Source organism: Nilaparvata lugens, chromosome 1, assembly GCF_014356525.2.
Source record: "Nilaparvata lugens isolate BPH chromosome 1, ASM1435652v1, whole genome shotgun sequence".
NCBI classification, from domain to species: Eukaryota; Metazoa; Arthropoda; class Insecta; order Hemiptera; family Delphacidae; genus Nilaparvata; species Nilaparvata lugens.
Genome location: NC_052504.1, coordinates 4,790,898 through 4,805,773, shown reverse-complemented (window position 1 = coordinate 4,805,773; position 14,876 = coordinate 4,790,898). Strand labels below are relative to the sequence as shown.

Below are 14,876 nucleotides of genomic sequence, written 5' to 3'. Positions count from 1 at the left end.
ATATAGACCTATTACGAATGTCTGAACGTATAATATAGGCCTATTACGAATGGATCATGATCAAAAACAATAGAATTCAAACCAGAAATCTTAAATTTTCCTTTTTAATTGAAAAACGAATGAAGTACAATAGACAATGAATGGATCATGAATGAAAACAATATGATTCAATACAAGTTTATTCTATGTTTTCAAAACCATTCACATTCGACAATGAGGTTAAAAGCACGATGCTTGTCAACCGTTTTTATATTTCGTCAAACGAAAGGTTTGAAGTCAACTTGTAGTTTGATTTGAAATACTTCACGATCGGCCTAGAGCGGTGGGTGAGAGAAAAAGTGTAGCGTTGTTGCCACATTGTGCAGTTGCGCTCACACTACAACACAATCCGACTGTAATAAGTTGCCATAAAATGGCAACATGCGAAGGTTGCTATGACAAATGCCTGGTTCTTATTGATCGAGAAGCCTTCTTCCACCAGGTGGCCGGCCAATCCTAAAACGAAAGAATTGAAAGAGTTGATGTTGTCAATACCACAATCATTTCAATTTGAATATAGTGGTCTTGACTATATCAACGTCTTATTCTTTCAATTATAGAGAAATACCCCAACATATCGTCCCATTCAACCAAATTATTAAAATCCTAAATCTGTTTGAATCATAGTATAACCATAGAGAAACGATAGCATAAGTAGATATCCCATGGTATAGGGCGTTTATGTCGCAACTTTTACTGTTATCCCAAGCCGATAGTTCGCGTAGTTCTTTCCTATGCAGCTGTGTGACGCTGGTAGTCTATCAAATTGTGCCGTTCATACACTCTCACCCCAACAAAACAGTAGAAATTGACAATAATGGACAGTAATCGGCTTGAGATAAGAGTAAAAGTTCGACATAAATTCCCTATACCATGGGATATCTACTTATGCTATTGTTTCTCTATGGTATAACTGTGTGAATTTGAATTTGCAAAAAAATGGGTTGTTCATTGGATTTGCTGACTTGTTTACTGCAGAGAGCATATAGCCGATGGAGCCGCTTGTACGCTAGCCACCTGAGGTCCGTTTTGAGTGACGATTTCTGCCTTCACGATGTTTAGTTGCTCTTCCTGTTCAGCTTTTGTCAATCTTAGTCCAAGAAATTCGGCACAAATTCTTTGGAAGCACAGAGAGACCTGCAAGCACAACATTACTTATTAGAATCTCAGGAGAGTGACAATATAAAACTTTTTAGATTGAACTTATAGCTAAGGGCGATATCATATTGGGTGTTTTTTTCAGGCGTTTTCAGACGAATCGACATGGCAGGCAGTTCTCCGATTGGCTGATTGGGTTGAGGTTCGGGAATCAGCTGATAATCAGCTCGTCTGAAATTGCCGACTCGTCTGAAAACGCCTAACATAGTCTCGCCCCAATAGTTGAGGGTCTCATCAGCATAATTACTAAAGAGTTGAGCCAGTTACACACACACACACACACACATCGATTTTTGGACGTTCAATTATTTACCATCCTTATGAAATCTACCACATCAAACGGAACTTGGAAAACTCATGAACACATAATCTGTTTGCTAAGTATGTTTAATCTAATAAAATTTATGAGGATGGCAAAAAATCGTACGTCCGAAAATCGAATGTGTTTATAACTAGACTTAGTGCCGGTTGCACAAAAGCCGGTCAAGTTTTATTCGTGATTAATTCCACGAGAACCAATCAGAGAAGCCGTCTTATCAAAAAGGCCTTCTCTGATTGGTTCTTGTGATATTAATCACGGTTAAAATTAAACCGGTTTTTGTGCAACCGGGCCATAGACTGCTTATGAGATTACTATATTTGATTAATACATAAATGATTAAACTTATGTTTGATATACTCAGATTGATGGTTATAATCATATAGATTATTGAATTTCTCCAGTTCAGAACATTCTCTCCTACTAATGACAAATAACTAGCTGACAATAATTCATCCATACTCATCCAATCGTATTTGAGTATTCATCCTGAGTTCTATTATTCAGCTAGCTTATTTTAGTTTGCTTTCCAATGATCTATTTCATTCTCGATTAAAAATATACTTAGAATTATTCTCATTCATTGAATTCAGAAGAGTTTCATATAAATTCTTTATTCTTTATTGATTGATACAATCAGCACATCATCAAAATGATAGGGAAAGAAAAAATAGGGTAACCATGTGCTATTCCTCTCCCAAATTTATATAAGGTTACACATAGTCCGGAATAGGTCAAGTCTTGTAGTTGTTCACTTCACAAAATTTTCAGTCCTTAATTATTTTCACAAAGTAGATTTTTTAAATTTAGATGCTTCAAAACCAAACATAGAAGATATATTATTTTACATTATTATCACTAAAATAAGAAGAAAAATCACAAATTAAATGAGCAGTACAGTAGAACTTCAATTATCCGAACTCCGACTATCCGAATCGCCGATTATCCGAATCATTTTCAGAAAAAAAATTGTCCAGAAAAATCTAAGTGGGCTATTATTCTTCCCCCCGCGAAGCCAGTGTTTGCGCGTTCGCTCACTAGAAAATGGAGAGGATAAAGATAATGAAGATGCGTTGCCACTAGAGGAAATGAGAATGATTGAAAAAAATCCTGGTTGTACAGAAGTAAGTGCTGAAGATGTAGGAGAGTGGATGGCTTGTGACACGTCTGACTCTGGTTTTCAAATTCTCAATGACGATGAAATTGTTGAAAGTGTGAGAGAAGATGTTGAAGTGGAAGTGGAAGAAGAACTTTCTGCTGATGTTGAAGTAGACGCTGGACCATCAGCTAGTGAAGTATTTGCCGGCCTTGAGTCTGCTTTGAAGTGGATGGAGCGTCAGCCCGAGTGTGACCACTTGCAACTGCTCACCGTCAAGCGAATGCGTGACCTGGCTGCCCGAAAACGGATGAAGACCGCAAAACAGCTTACATTGACGGAGATGTTTAAGAAACAATGATTTTTATTTCTAAACTTGTACATAAGTACATTTTATTTATATTTAAAACATGTGAAAATATCAAGTTTCTTTCATTTCATTCAATAAAAAATAGTGCAATATCAAAACGTAGCTTTTTTTCTCTCCAATGGCAATTAAAAAAAAACTCCGATTTTCGGAATATTTGATTATCCGAATGAGTCCCGGTCCCCATTAATTCGGATAATTGGAGTTCTACTGTACACAGAACTTGGATATATATATATCTGTATCCTTCAAAGACCGCTGGAACTCTGGAACTCGGAACGGTCAACCGCTCACTGTATGCACACACCCTTAGACATAAATTTGCAGCTTAATCACACCAAGTGCAGCTTGAACTAATTCATCATGCGTATTTCTCTTGACATTTCATTGCTTTCAATAGAACTTCAGGCAGAATATCAGCGAAATCTTGAGCGAGTTCTCTAGTCCCGGGGGGGGGGGGGCTTTCTACGACACTAGTTGAAAATTAAAGAGCTATTGAAATAAATATAACAATTAAAAAATCTGGTGTGGCGCACGCACTCACACAACTTTCCTTGCCGTTATGAAAATTGATCACCTGACGCTAGTGTTCACGCGCATCTCAAGTCTACAATTCAAAGATCTGAGCCAGCTGGTGACAGGACAATAACGCTGGATACACACGAGATCTGCTATCTCTTCATAGTGAATGATTTAATAGAATCAACAGTTGCCAACAGTTTGCAATTGAATGATCACATTTTCTCAAATTTCTAGCTTATTTTTAATTTTAGGTGAAAATGTTACTGGACATTAATTGTAGAGATTTTCATGCTCAATCTTTTCCACTCGGAATTTTTCGTTCAAATTATATCTGATACCTGATAATTGGAAATGTAAAATCAAACTTTGCATAGATGGGGCGGAGCTCCTGGAATTTTTTACAGATATGGGACTTGTGGCAGTTGTTAACGCTTATAATGACTATTTTAGGTATAAATTTAATCAAAATCGTTGGAGCCATTTTCGAGAAAATCGCGAAAAACCCGGTTTTTGACAACATTTTCACCATTTTAGCCGCCATATTGAATTTCATTTGATCGAAATTGTTCGTGTCGGATCCTTATTGTGTAAGGACCTTAAGTTCCAAATTTCAAGTCATTCCGTTAATTGGGAGATGAGATATCGTGTACACAGACGCACATTCACTCATACACACACACATACAGACCAATACCCAAAAACCACTTTTTCGGACTCAGGGGACCTTGAAACGTATAGAAATTTAGAAATTGGGGTACCTTAATTTTTTTCGGAAAGCAATACTTTTCTTACCTACGGTAATAGAGCAAGGAAAGTAAAATCAGAGTACCGGTACCCTGCTTTCAACTTTATTTTATTTCTCACAACATGTATCGACTTTTATTGTCATTTTCAAATGAGTACTTTGATTTTTAATTTGTATGTAAATATGAGTAAATGCCCTTACCAAGAAAGTGAGCTATTGGAACATTGAAACTTACATTTTCACCAGTTCTTGCTGAAATTGAATGCGAAGAGATACCGTTATCATTAGCAAATCTCACTTGCTTTTCATAGGGAACTGTTCTTTGATGTTCCATGTCTCCTATAATACAACATGAAATACAGTTAAATTATCTTTCAAAGTTTAATGAAAAACAGAAAAACTTACATCCGAAATGATTATATTGATACTAGAATAAGATTATAACTATTACCATACCTCTGTATTAGAGGTGGCTATGCTATCACATAATATGAATTTGAAAGTATCAATTAATGACAAAACAAAGCACAGAAATAGGCTAGAAGGCTACCCTGCTTGAAAATTAATCAATGATTTTAATTATCTCTGTTAGGTCTGATAATATGTAATAATAATAATTCATTTATTTGATCCATAGATTCATATACATGAATATAAGATCTTGTCAAACATAAATTTACACATAAATTGTCAAATACAGAGTAAAAATTTAATAAATATAAAAATATCCTAATCCATTCCAAGTAAACTATTGAAACTATAATTAAATCTGAATGGAGTGTATGGTTGAAATAATTAAGTCAATTAATTGGTACATCTTGTTACTTGATGAATCTTTTTGATCAGTTTATTCTGTTAAACCAATGTAGCAAATCACAAATAATTTTAATTAAATGCCATACATAACAGAGCACATTGATCTATTATCATAATAAAGAGTGTTCTATCACCTGTGACACTGCAAAATGACAAAAGATGAAGAAACTTCATACACGATGATTAATAGCGATGAATGTTCTAATTGGAAGTGAAATGAATAAATATTATATTATCTGTATAAAATTATTATCGTGATTCTCAGTATACTTGAGTACGGAGATATTACCTAAAATATCTTGTTAGAGAATTTCAAGTAATGAAGTAGGGTAAGCATATAAATGTATAATATCAATTGAAACCAAATGAAATAAGACACTTTCCGACTATCATTCTGTTCAATATAACGACTCTGCATGTTTTGATATTGTGGAATAGCCCATCAAGATTTTCTGTAAATTAATTTGCTTTTATAGTGTTTTATCTCCCTGTTATGTTTGATTTAAATATATATTGAATTTCTCTTAAATGTTCACTTTTAAATAAAGATTTCTTTAATTTTATTAAATGAAAAATCTCAACTCGACCTGGCGGCGAAAGCCAAGATTAGGATGTTATGAATTTGTAGTCTTGTATATTGTGCTGTTTAAAATAAAACATTATTACCTAAAATAGAGTGAGAGTTGAAAAGTGCTGACAAACAAAAATTAATTTTCTAGAAAATTCTCGAACATTCTGTACTTAGACCAGATCAGTGTCTACTGTGACATTCAAATAATAGACCGTGCAACACCAGTGCATAGTAGTGTTTCTAATAAACATGTAAAACCATCTAACCCTTATTGGCAATGAGAGCTAGAGTTGGTTTTTTATCCCTTAAAACACGTCTGGATGCTTCCAGCCAGTCGACCAATCGTGTAAAGCTGTTGGCGTTCGTGATATCAAATAACAGCATAACAATCTAAACAATACCATTTCATTCATTAATTCAAGTTTTAAAAAATACTAGACACTTTGGACCCTATTGCACAAAAGCCTGTTACAGTTTAACCATGATTAAATGTCTTGAAAACCAATCAATAAAGCGCTCCTTTCAAGGAAGCCTTCTCTGATTGGCTCTAGTGGCATTTAATCATGATTAAAATTCAACAGGCTTTTGTGAAACCTGGTCATAGAAATAATATTCTACACATATTTTGAGTAGCCTATACTTTTACAGCGTCGAAATTTAAAATAAACAATTATATCAATGCAAGATGAGTTGACATCAAATTGTCATCAACCTTCAGATCATCAGTTTTATTATTAATCACTACATTAAATTGATATATTGGGAAGAATTAGTTGATTTAAACCAACAACAGCTGAATGTAGTATGCCACAGCCTACTATAGATAGAGTAAGCCATGAGTATGCTGATTATTTTTTGATAATAAACTAAATCCAAGAAGAGAATAAGTTTTGGGCTAGTGCCTGTATTTTTCCAAAATATTGTGATGTTTTAACCTAATAAATGAATGATGGCCAATGCATTACCAACTAGATTTGAACAATTTTAGTTGATCTATGCTATTCCTGCTGTACACAGGCACAATAGAATCTCCTATATGAGGTCCACGTTATAATGGCAGAGGATAAAGATAGAAGAAAAACGTTGCCGATCCTCTGTCTTGTCAATGCCTTCTATAGACGGTAGCTGATATAGTGAGGTCCACGTTATAATGGCAGTGGATAAAGATAGAAGAATAGCGATGCCGATTCTCTGCATTAATTAATTATATTTCTACACTGTAAAAATCATAATTGGCATCGTTGTGGACCTATAAAAGGATAGTACCACCGGCTTTGTCGAATGATAGACAAGGATAGCAAAACCAAAGTTGATCAAATACTGTCATTATAACGTGAACCTCACTATAGAGGTTTATTGATGTAATATTAACGGTTGATTTTTGTTTAATATAATTATATTTTATTAAACAACAAGTTATATTTTTCAATAATTTCATAATGCATTTTCACAAAATTAAGATTAAATATTTTGTAAATTAATTATTAATTCTACACTGTTAAAAGACGATCTGGCAACAGAGCAAAGCGAGAAAGAGATAGCGCTATCCGCTTTGTTGAATGATAGACAAGGATAGTAATACCATTGCTAATCAAACACTGCCATTATAACGTGGACCTCACTATAGAATCCCGTGTATCGTCCCTGTGAGAAGGGGTTCGGACGCTACCAATGTCCCTGTGTGATGACACTATTGGCAGCTATTAGTAGACGCTACTATTGTCCCTGTGTGCCGAGGGCTTATGAGGATGATTTTTGCAACCAAGACAACAATACAGTATTAATAAGGCAATGTACTAAGGGTATGATCACATTGGATGCGTGTATGTGCAAGTGCAAGTCTGATCATGCATGAGCCGAGAAACAAAATCTCGAAAGAGCCATTGAAACACGTTGTGACTTGTAAGTAGCTGCTGACACTGAACGCAACCAGCAAGTTCTGAGTGTTTCTATTGCTCTTTCCAGATATTGTTTCTCATCTGAGCGCTTGGTCATGCATGATCATGCGTGCACTAGCACATGTATGCATCTAATGTGATCAAACCCTTGATTTTTCTGGCTCGATATGCACTAAAACAAAATGTACAAGTCTTTCGCCAGTCTCTTTAAAGCAGTCTGCACAAAGGAAAGAAAGAAAGAAATAAAGAAATATTTATTGCCAAAATCATTAAACAAACTTTACAAATGTGAAAAATATAAAAATTTGCATATATACAATACATTGCAAAAACTTAAAATTAAAATATTTTCCATTTAAAAATGGCGTTACCAGCAAAACTAAGTAGTTTGAGCGATGGCAACGAGTAATCAGTCGGCTATAATTAGTGGCTTGAGATTCAGTCGAAAATAGAAAAAAATATAATAAAGAAAAAAGAAACATATGGAATGTATGAGAAACCAGAAAAAAAAAAAAATTTCAATCCGAAAAGAAGAAGTACTAAGAGTGAAATACTAGGAGAGCAGAAAAACTAGAATAAATTCATAATGATTCAAAAACTCAAAAGAAAAAGAGATGATTCATGTAATTATTAATCTATAATTCACTGTACATTTATGTAATCCATTTAGTAACATAATGTAATTCATTTGTAGCATATATGCAATTCCTTTTGTAAGTAAAGAGAGAATTAGAAAAACAATACAATACAGTACACATGACACAAAAAATAAAACTTAATCTCAGAGAGAGAAAATTAATCTGGGAGTAGGCCTATAGCCCTACTAATAATAAATTCAGAGGAACAATAGTAGCTTCCACTAGGTAGCGGGAACGCTCAGATGTAGGCCTACATGACATTCCAATGAGTCTCTGTGTGCAGGAAGTGAAGATATTTGAGAGGGTGCTTTGGGCAAAGCTTGTGAACCTGCCGCTTTACTCCCTGAATGAGGAGGCAATTCGGAGTTTTTCAAGTTCACTTTAATTGCCACCCATCTCGATCGTGTGTTTCTATAAGTAAATAAGTTTGACCTAATGACGCGATCTATCCAGCAAGTGCTGGTCATGGATGGAGAAAACTGAATTCCAATTCCGTGTTCCCGCGGCAGCTAGTGGACGCTTGATTTAGTGGAAGCTATTATTGTCCCCGTTTGCAGCGTTCTCAATGTTGACAAGTAATTAAATAAATGTTGTAATAAATAAATAAGTTGTCAACTGATTAGATCAAAGACTATAGACTCTGTATTTATAGTTTACTTCTTTATGATAGGAAGTATGGTAGACATATCATACTCACTTGAGCACCATACATGTATTTGTCAAACATGTCACTTCCAAGAGAATGACCGCTGAGATCCCAGATAACAAGTCGTAGTGGACGGTTTCCTTGAACTACTGTTCGTTTCAGGAAAAAGTCAGCACCGGCAGTAGGGTAGTATTGTCTGCTAAAGTCTTCATGGCAGTATCTTGTAGCCAGAGCTGTCTGTAAAAAATTAGAAATATCTATTTAAAATCACGCTTGTCACTTAGATTTGAGGTTATAGCAAGTAGGATAACATTGTCAAATTTTTTAATGAAACATTAAATGACCTTAGTTTCTGAGTAGGTACTAATTGAAGACATGAGTAGCCTAAGTGAAGTGTCTTCATCACTAAATTAATCACTAGATAGGCTATACTTGATACTTGATACTTGATACTTGAGGTCGTTGCCAATGACTGGGGTTTCCAGATAGGCAGTGTCGGAATTCTCAATAAAAATAACCTACATGGTCATTCACGCTGTGGAGGTGCTTGACTCCCAAAAAGAGGTTCACTGTAAAACTCCTGTAGTGAGTAGAGTGGCTTTTCCAGGAGTATACTTTTCAGAGTGGTATAGCTAGGCTATAGCTATAGGCTAGGTTAGTCTAAAAAATCTATTTCACTCAAGTTTTGAACTTGAGTAATAATGATACTAAGACATTATAAAAAGACCATCTATCGTTACACCCATGAACCAAGTTTATGTGTGTCACAACTCTTAAATAAAATCTTTAGGTCTAGATAATTGAACCTACTCTAGTATTTTGAATAAATCAATCATCAAAGTCAACTGTATTTTGAGTTTTGAGTAACAAAATACAGTGAGGTACTTATTTTAATTTTTATCTTTTTATTTGGATTGATAACACATTATCCAAAGAAATTTATAGAATTTGACTTGAACAAAACTGACCTTTCCAACCGATGGTTCTCCTAAAATTGCAATTTTTATAACCTTTTCTATGCAATCATTAAAATTATCAGACATGATATATACGTAGAATAATCAGTACACTATGAAGTAAAACAATCAGATTATTATTTCAAGTAAATTCCATAATTTTTTTCCAAATGTTCACCTGTGATAGTTATTTTGAGAAAGAAAATTAGGTTAAGTTTTGATTTTGATGTTCAATGTAAATCGACTCTTCAGCATCGATGAATATTATATCGACTTTTGATCGATTTGTAACTATCGAAGATCGATTGACATTAATGAAGTATCGATAGTCGATACAATTCAAATTAAATTTTATTGCTTAGTTATAGCATAGAGAAACAATAGTGTAAGTAGATATCCCATGGTATAGGGCGTTTATGTCGCAACTTTTACTGTTATCCCAAGCCGATTACTGTCGATTTTTTGTTGATTTTTACTGTTTTCACCGGGTAAGAGTGTATGAACGGCACAATATGAGAGACTACCAGTGTCAAAAAGCTTCACGGGAAAGAACTACGTGGGCTATCGGCTTGAGATAACAGTAAAAGTTGCAACATAAACGCCCTATGCCATGGGATATCTACTTATGCTATTGTTTCTCTATGGTTATAGTTCTTCGTTTAATATTTTATTTTTCCTCAACTCGACACAATAAATCCTCAGGCTCCTTTCTCTCGAAGTTTTGAGGGACGAAGGCTGGCCATTCACTATCCGATTTCTAATCCAATATTCATTCAATGTTTGATTCGACGTTAGAATTGGACCGTGAATGGGGTTGTTGGTCGAATGTTGCCGGACGAGTTAGGCCGGCCATACACGTTGTGGTATTACCTGCGCAGTTGACCTGTACATGTATACCGGAAGGAGTGTGCGAGCCACTTCAGGCAAACCTGCAGAAGTAGTGTGTGTGGGCCGGGACGGTATACCTGCACAGGCTTTAGCAATCATGTCATCTTATTCGCTCGCCCATCAACATCACATCCTTCATCAATCGGTTTACCGTAACTTGTGTGAGCTCTTGGCTGTACAGGTATATCGCATGCGCAGGTATTCCTCTCCGGTGTACCGCAACGTGTATGGCCAACCTTAGACAAGTCGGGTAAACTGAAATCCCGACTCATCCAACTTTCCAATGTCAGCCGCCTAGTCAAAGTCAAGTTGGACCTTGAATAGGGATGTTCATGTTTGAGGTTCAACCAACTCAATCATGATTTAATGTCACGAGAGCCAATCAGAGAAGGTTTTTGAAAAGAAGGCTTCTCTGATTGTTGGTTTATCTCTGGCGACCCACTTGTTACCCAGATTGGTGGTTAAATAAATGAAATGCAAGCAGTAATGTAATACTACCCTACGGCAGGTGTAGGCTACACTGTATACAGCATAAATTAAAGTTTAAAATGGTTAATTATTTATTTAAGACAAGAGTGGGCTGTGTCACAATTCAGTGTGAATCGAAGAAGCCAAATCAATATGGGAAGAAGTTACATCAATGTAAAAACATCCAGGATGTTAATATATCATGCACAACAGCATTGAGTTTAAACATTTTTATTACAAATAAGTTACATTCCATAAATACTGAAACATTATATTTGACATCAATATTATGTAAGTTATCCAGAAAAAGTCAACCATACAAATCAAAATATCAATGTTTACGATCATCCTTAATGTAACATTTTTACATTTCAACCATGCAATTAAAATACAACTACTGAGACCTTCCATTCCAATAAATTATAGTATAAAATAGCGTACAATTCATTAACATTGTACAGACAGTAAAATCCATCGATTTTGACAAATATTCATTTGAGACTAGTTATTCTTAACAACCAATTGAAACTCACTTTCTTATAGTAGTAGGGGAGGACAGAGGTATCGTACGGAAATTATTCAGTTTCAGAACCTAATAGACAAACAATTTGAACAAATTTGGAAAAGATAGTTCTAGTATCATCCAATTAAAATACAATAAATTATTAATGATAGGAGGTATTCTAGTTACTCTGAATTGCCTTTTCATACATAAGTCAATATGGCAAACAAAACTAACTTCCCAATAAAATAATATACTAGAGAATCCTTGAACAAAACAAACGTCCCAATAAACTTGAGAATCATTCTCGATTGTATTAGAAAAATCATGAAGAAAATTCAATCAAATTTGAAGCTTGAATGTTAAACTTGAAACATGTTTTTGTATTTCAGACATAAAGGTAAATTTGATATAGCCTAAAGTTAACTGAAAAACTTAAATTTTGTCTTCAAGGTAATTTTATCATTTACGTAAATATTATATAAATGTATATTAAGGTCGCTTACAGACGAAGGCATTATAATCACATGGGATTTCTTATATAAAAATATTATAATGGGTAAAAGACAACATCATTTGCATCTAAAAGTGATATAAACAAGTGACTTTGATAAATTTATATGTACAAGTAATTTACACTTTTGTATTGATTCCTTTGGCAATACTTAATATTCTAAAAAGATATTGGAAGATCGTCGATGGGTCTACTGTGGTCAGAGATTTCAGGCAATCAATGAAAAGCTGCCGAGTGATGGGTAAAAGTTATTCCAATTCAAAACGGAAAAAATGAATCAAGATTTCAAACTCATAGGAACTAAGTATTTAACTAATGATAGCTCAATCCATTTTGAAACTATCACTGGTTAGATTTTTGATAATTTTGGGGGAAATATTTAATCCATTATGAAATGATAACTCGTTAGAATTTTTTGGGAAATATTCAAGAATAAATTGATGAATATCTATAAATCAGTGGGTAAATTATGTGTGATAGTAAGAAAAAAAACGATGATATTCTGAGACAACAATATGTTTACAAAAAAGTACACTACATAATACCATAGAGAAATAATAGAACTATGATATCCTTTCACTGTGGTACGAATTTAGTGAGATTTAATTTAAATTGCCAGTAATCCTCATACAATGCTTCCCATTTAACCAATAATAATTAATGACAGTTTAAAGTGAATGTGGCTATAGAGTAATCCAGTAGCATCGACTTATGGCATTTGCTACATCAAATTTAGTGAAATTCAACAGAAATCCTACGATGATTCGCAATTAAGGCTGTGCAAAGGCTAAAAATAAACTTTCTACTGGTGATATTTTTCAAAGTTTTTCCATGTGTATACTATCAAGCTATCAAAATTAAGAAGTTTTCTCAGGAAAACATTTTTTCCGATCATTAATTTTTGAGATATGAGCGCCTAAAGTTTAAAATTTTGGGACAGAACATTTCAAATACGGTAAGAGATATATCCATGAGATTTAGAGGATAGATTCTTCATGGTATTGTTGATCTAGTAAAACAAAAATTTTCTGAAACTATCAATTTTTGAGAATGTTATCCAATTTACCAAAATTGACCAAATTTAAAAGTTATTTTTGGTCATTTTTATTAAATTGAATAACTTACTCAAAAATTGATATTTTCAGAAAATTTTTGTTTTACTAGATCAACAATACCATGAAGAATCTATCCTCTGAATCTCATGGATTTATCTCTTACCGTATTTGAAATGTTCTGTCCCAAAAATTTAAACTTTAGGCGCTCATATCTCAAAAATTAATGATCGGAAAAAATGTTTTCCTGAGAAAACTTTTTAATTTTGATAGCTTGATAGTATACACATAGAAAAACTTTGAAAAATATCACAAGTAGAAAGTTGATTTTTAGCTTTTGCACAGCCTTGAATTACACAAGTATTTTTGGCTCATGAACTTTGAATCCATTGCGTAAATCGTTCGTTCAGTTAGTAGAAGCGTTTCCTTGCGTTTTCTTGATGTTTCTGGTACATCATGATGCCAAAAACACCCAGCACTATGAGCACAATAGCAACAAGTAGCATCAGTAGGAAGGTCTTCACACCACCCATTGCTGGTTTATCGTCTTCGATTCGTTCTGCAAACGTCAACACACAATTTACAACTTTACTTTGGTAATCTAATAGTACTCAATATATCAGTCTATAGTGAGGTCCACGTTATAATGACAGTGGATAAAGATAGGAGAATAGCGATGCCGATTCTCTGCATTAATTATATTTCTACACTGTCAAAAACTTAATTAGCATCGTTGTGGACCTAGAAAAGGATAGTACCACCGGCTTTGTCAAATATGATTGACAAGGATAGCGAAACCAAAGTTGATCAAATACTGTCATTATAACGTGGACCTCACTATAGCTTTGAGTAGTAAGAAATTGTGAATGGATAAAAATGTTAATTGGTATTACCATAGAGAAACAATAGCGTAAGTAGATATCCCATGGTATAGGACGTTTATGTCGCAACTTTTACTGTTATCTCAAGCCGATAGTCCACGTAGTTCTTTCCCGTGCAGCTGTGTGACGCTCGTATTCTCTCTCATACTGTGCCGTTCATACACTCTCACCCCAACAAAACAGTAATAATCGGCTTGAGATAACAGTAAAAGTTGCAACATAAACGCCCTATAGCATGGGATATCTACTATATATATAAGCTTATGCTTTATGGGCCAGCATGTGGAAGCGTTAGAAGTGACTTGTCATAATTTAAAAAATACAAAACAGAAATTACATCAAAGATGTACATTGAAGGACAGTATGCTATAATATGCAGTATTACTGCATATTTTGGAATGGCCTCTATGGGTCTGCCTCAAATGTCAATTCTCTTTAATACTCCTTCGATCCATTTAAGCCCCACATCACTTGCCGCATGCACCTCCCTCACATGGGTACAGAGGGCTGTTTGAAACCAAGTGCTCCATTGTCTGTATCGGGATACAGAGGGATACGCATAGGGATATCTACTTACGCTATTGTTTCTCTATGGTATTACAGTCTGTTGCATGGAATTACTTGTTCAAGGGACTAAAATTACAGAATACGCAGTTACTATGAATTTAGAGAAAGGATACTGTACGCTTGTCCATAATATAACGATATAAGCAATAATTATTATAGATGGTAGCACGAAAATCACTTCATCACAAAATGTGTACAGACTTTTGCACCACAAACACACGCTTTCACTTTTC

The 14,876-nt window shown here is 34.4% G+C and overlaps 2 protein-coding genes across 2 annotated transcripts in view; both read right to left on the bottom strand.

Moving 5' to 3' along the window:
- Positions 1-86: 86 nt before the first annotated feature.
- Positions 87-10,020, bottom strand: LOC111050200 (ras-related protein Rab-28). Its single transcript, XM_039428488.1, has 5 exons — positions 9,784-10,020; positions 8,867-9,052; positions 5,900-6,023; positions 4,482-4,585; positions 87-1,176 (listed from the first exon to the last, which is right to left on the bottom strand). Exons 1-5 carry the CDS (start codon positions 9,856-9,858, stop codon positions 1,009-1,011), a joined length of 657 nt encoding a protein of 218 aa, XP_039284422.1. The 5' UTR covers positions 9,859-10,020; the 3' UTR covers positions 87-1,008.
- A 1,322-nt stretch (positions 10,021-11,342) lies between these two features.
- LOC111050204 (vesicular integral-membrane protein VIP36) overlaps positions 11,343-14,876 on the bottom strand; it is a 29,856-nt gene continuing 26,322 nt past the window's right edge. Inside the window, exon 7 of the mRNA XM_022336483.2 lies at positions 11,343-13,754. Coding sequence (XP_022192175.2) covers positions 13,606-13,754 — 149 coding nt within the window. The 3' untranslated portion in view covers positions 11,343-13,605. The remainder of the gene's footprint in view (positions 13,755-14,876) is intronic.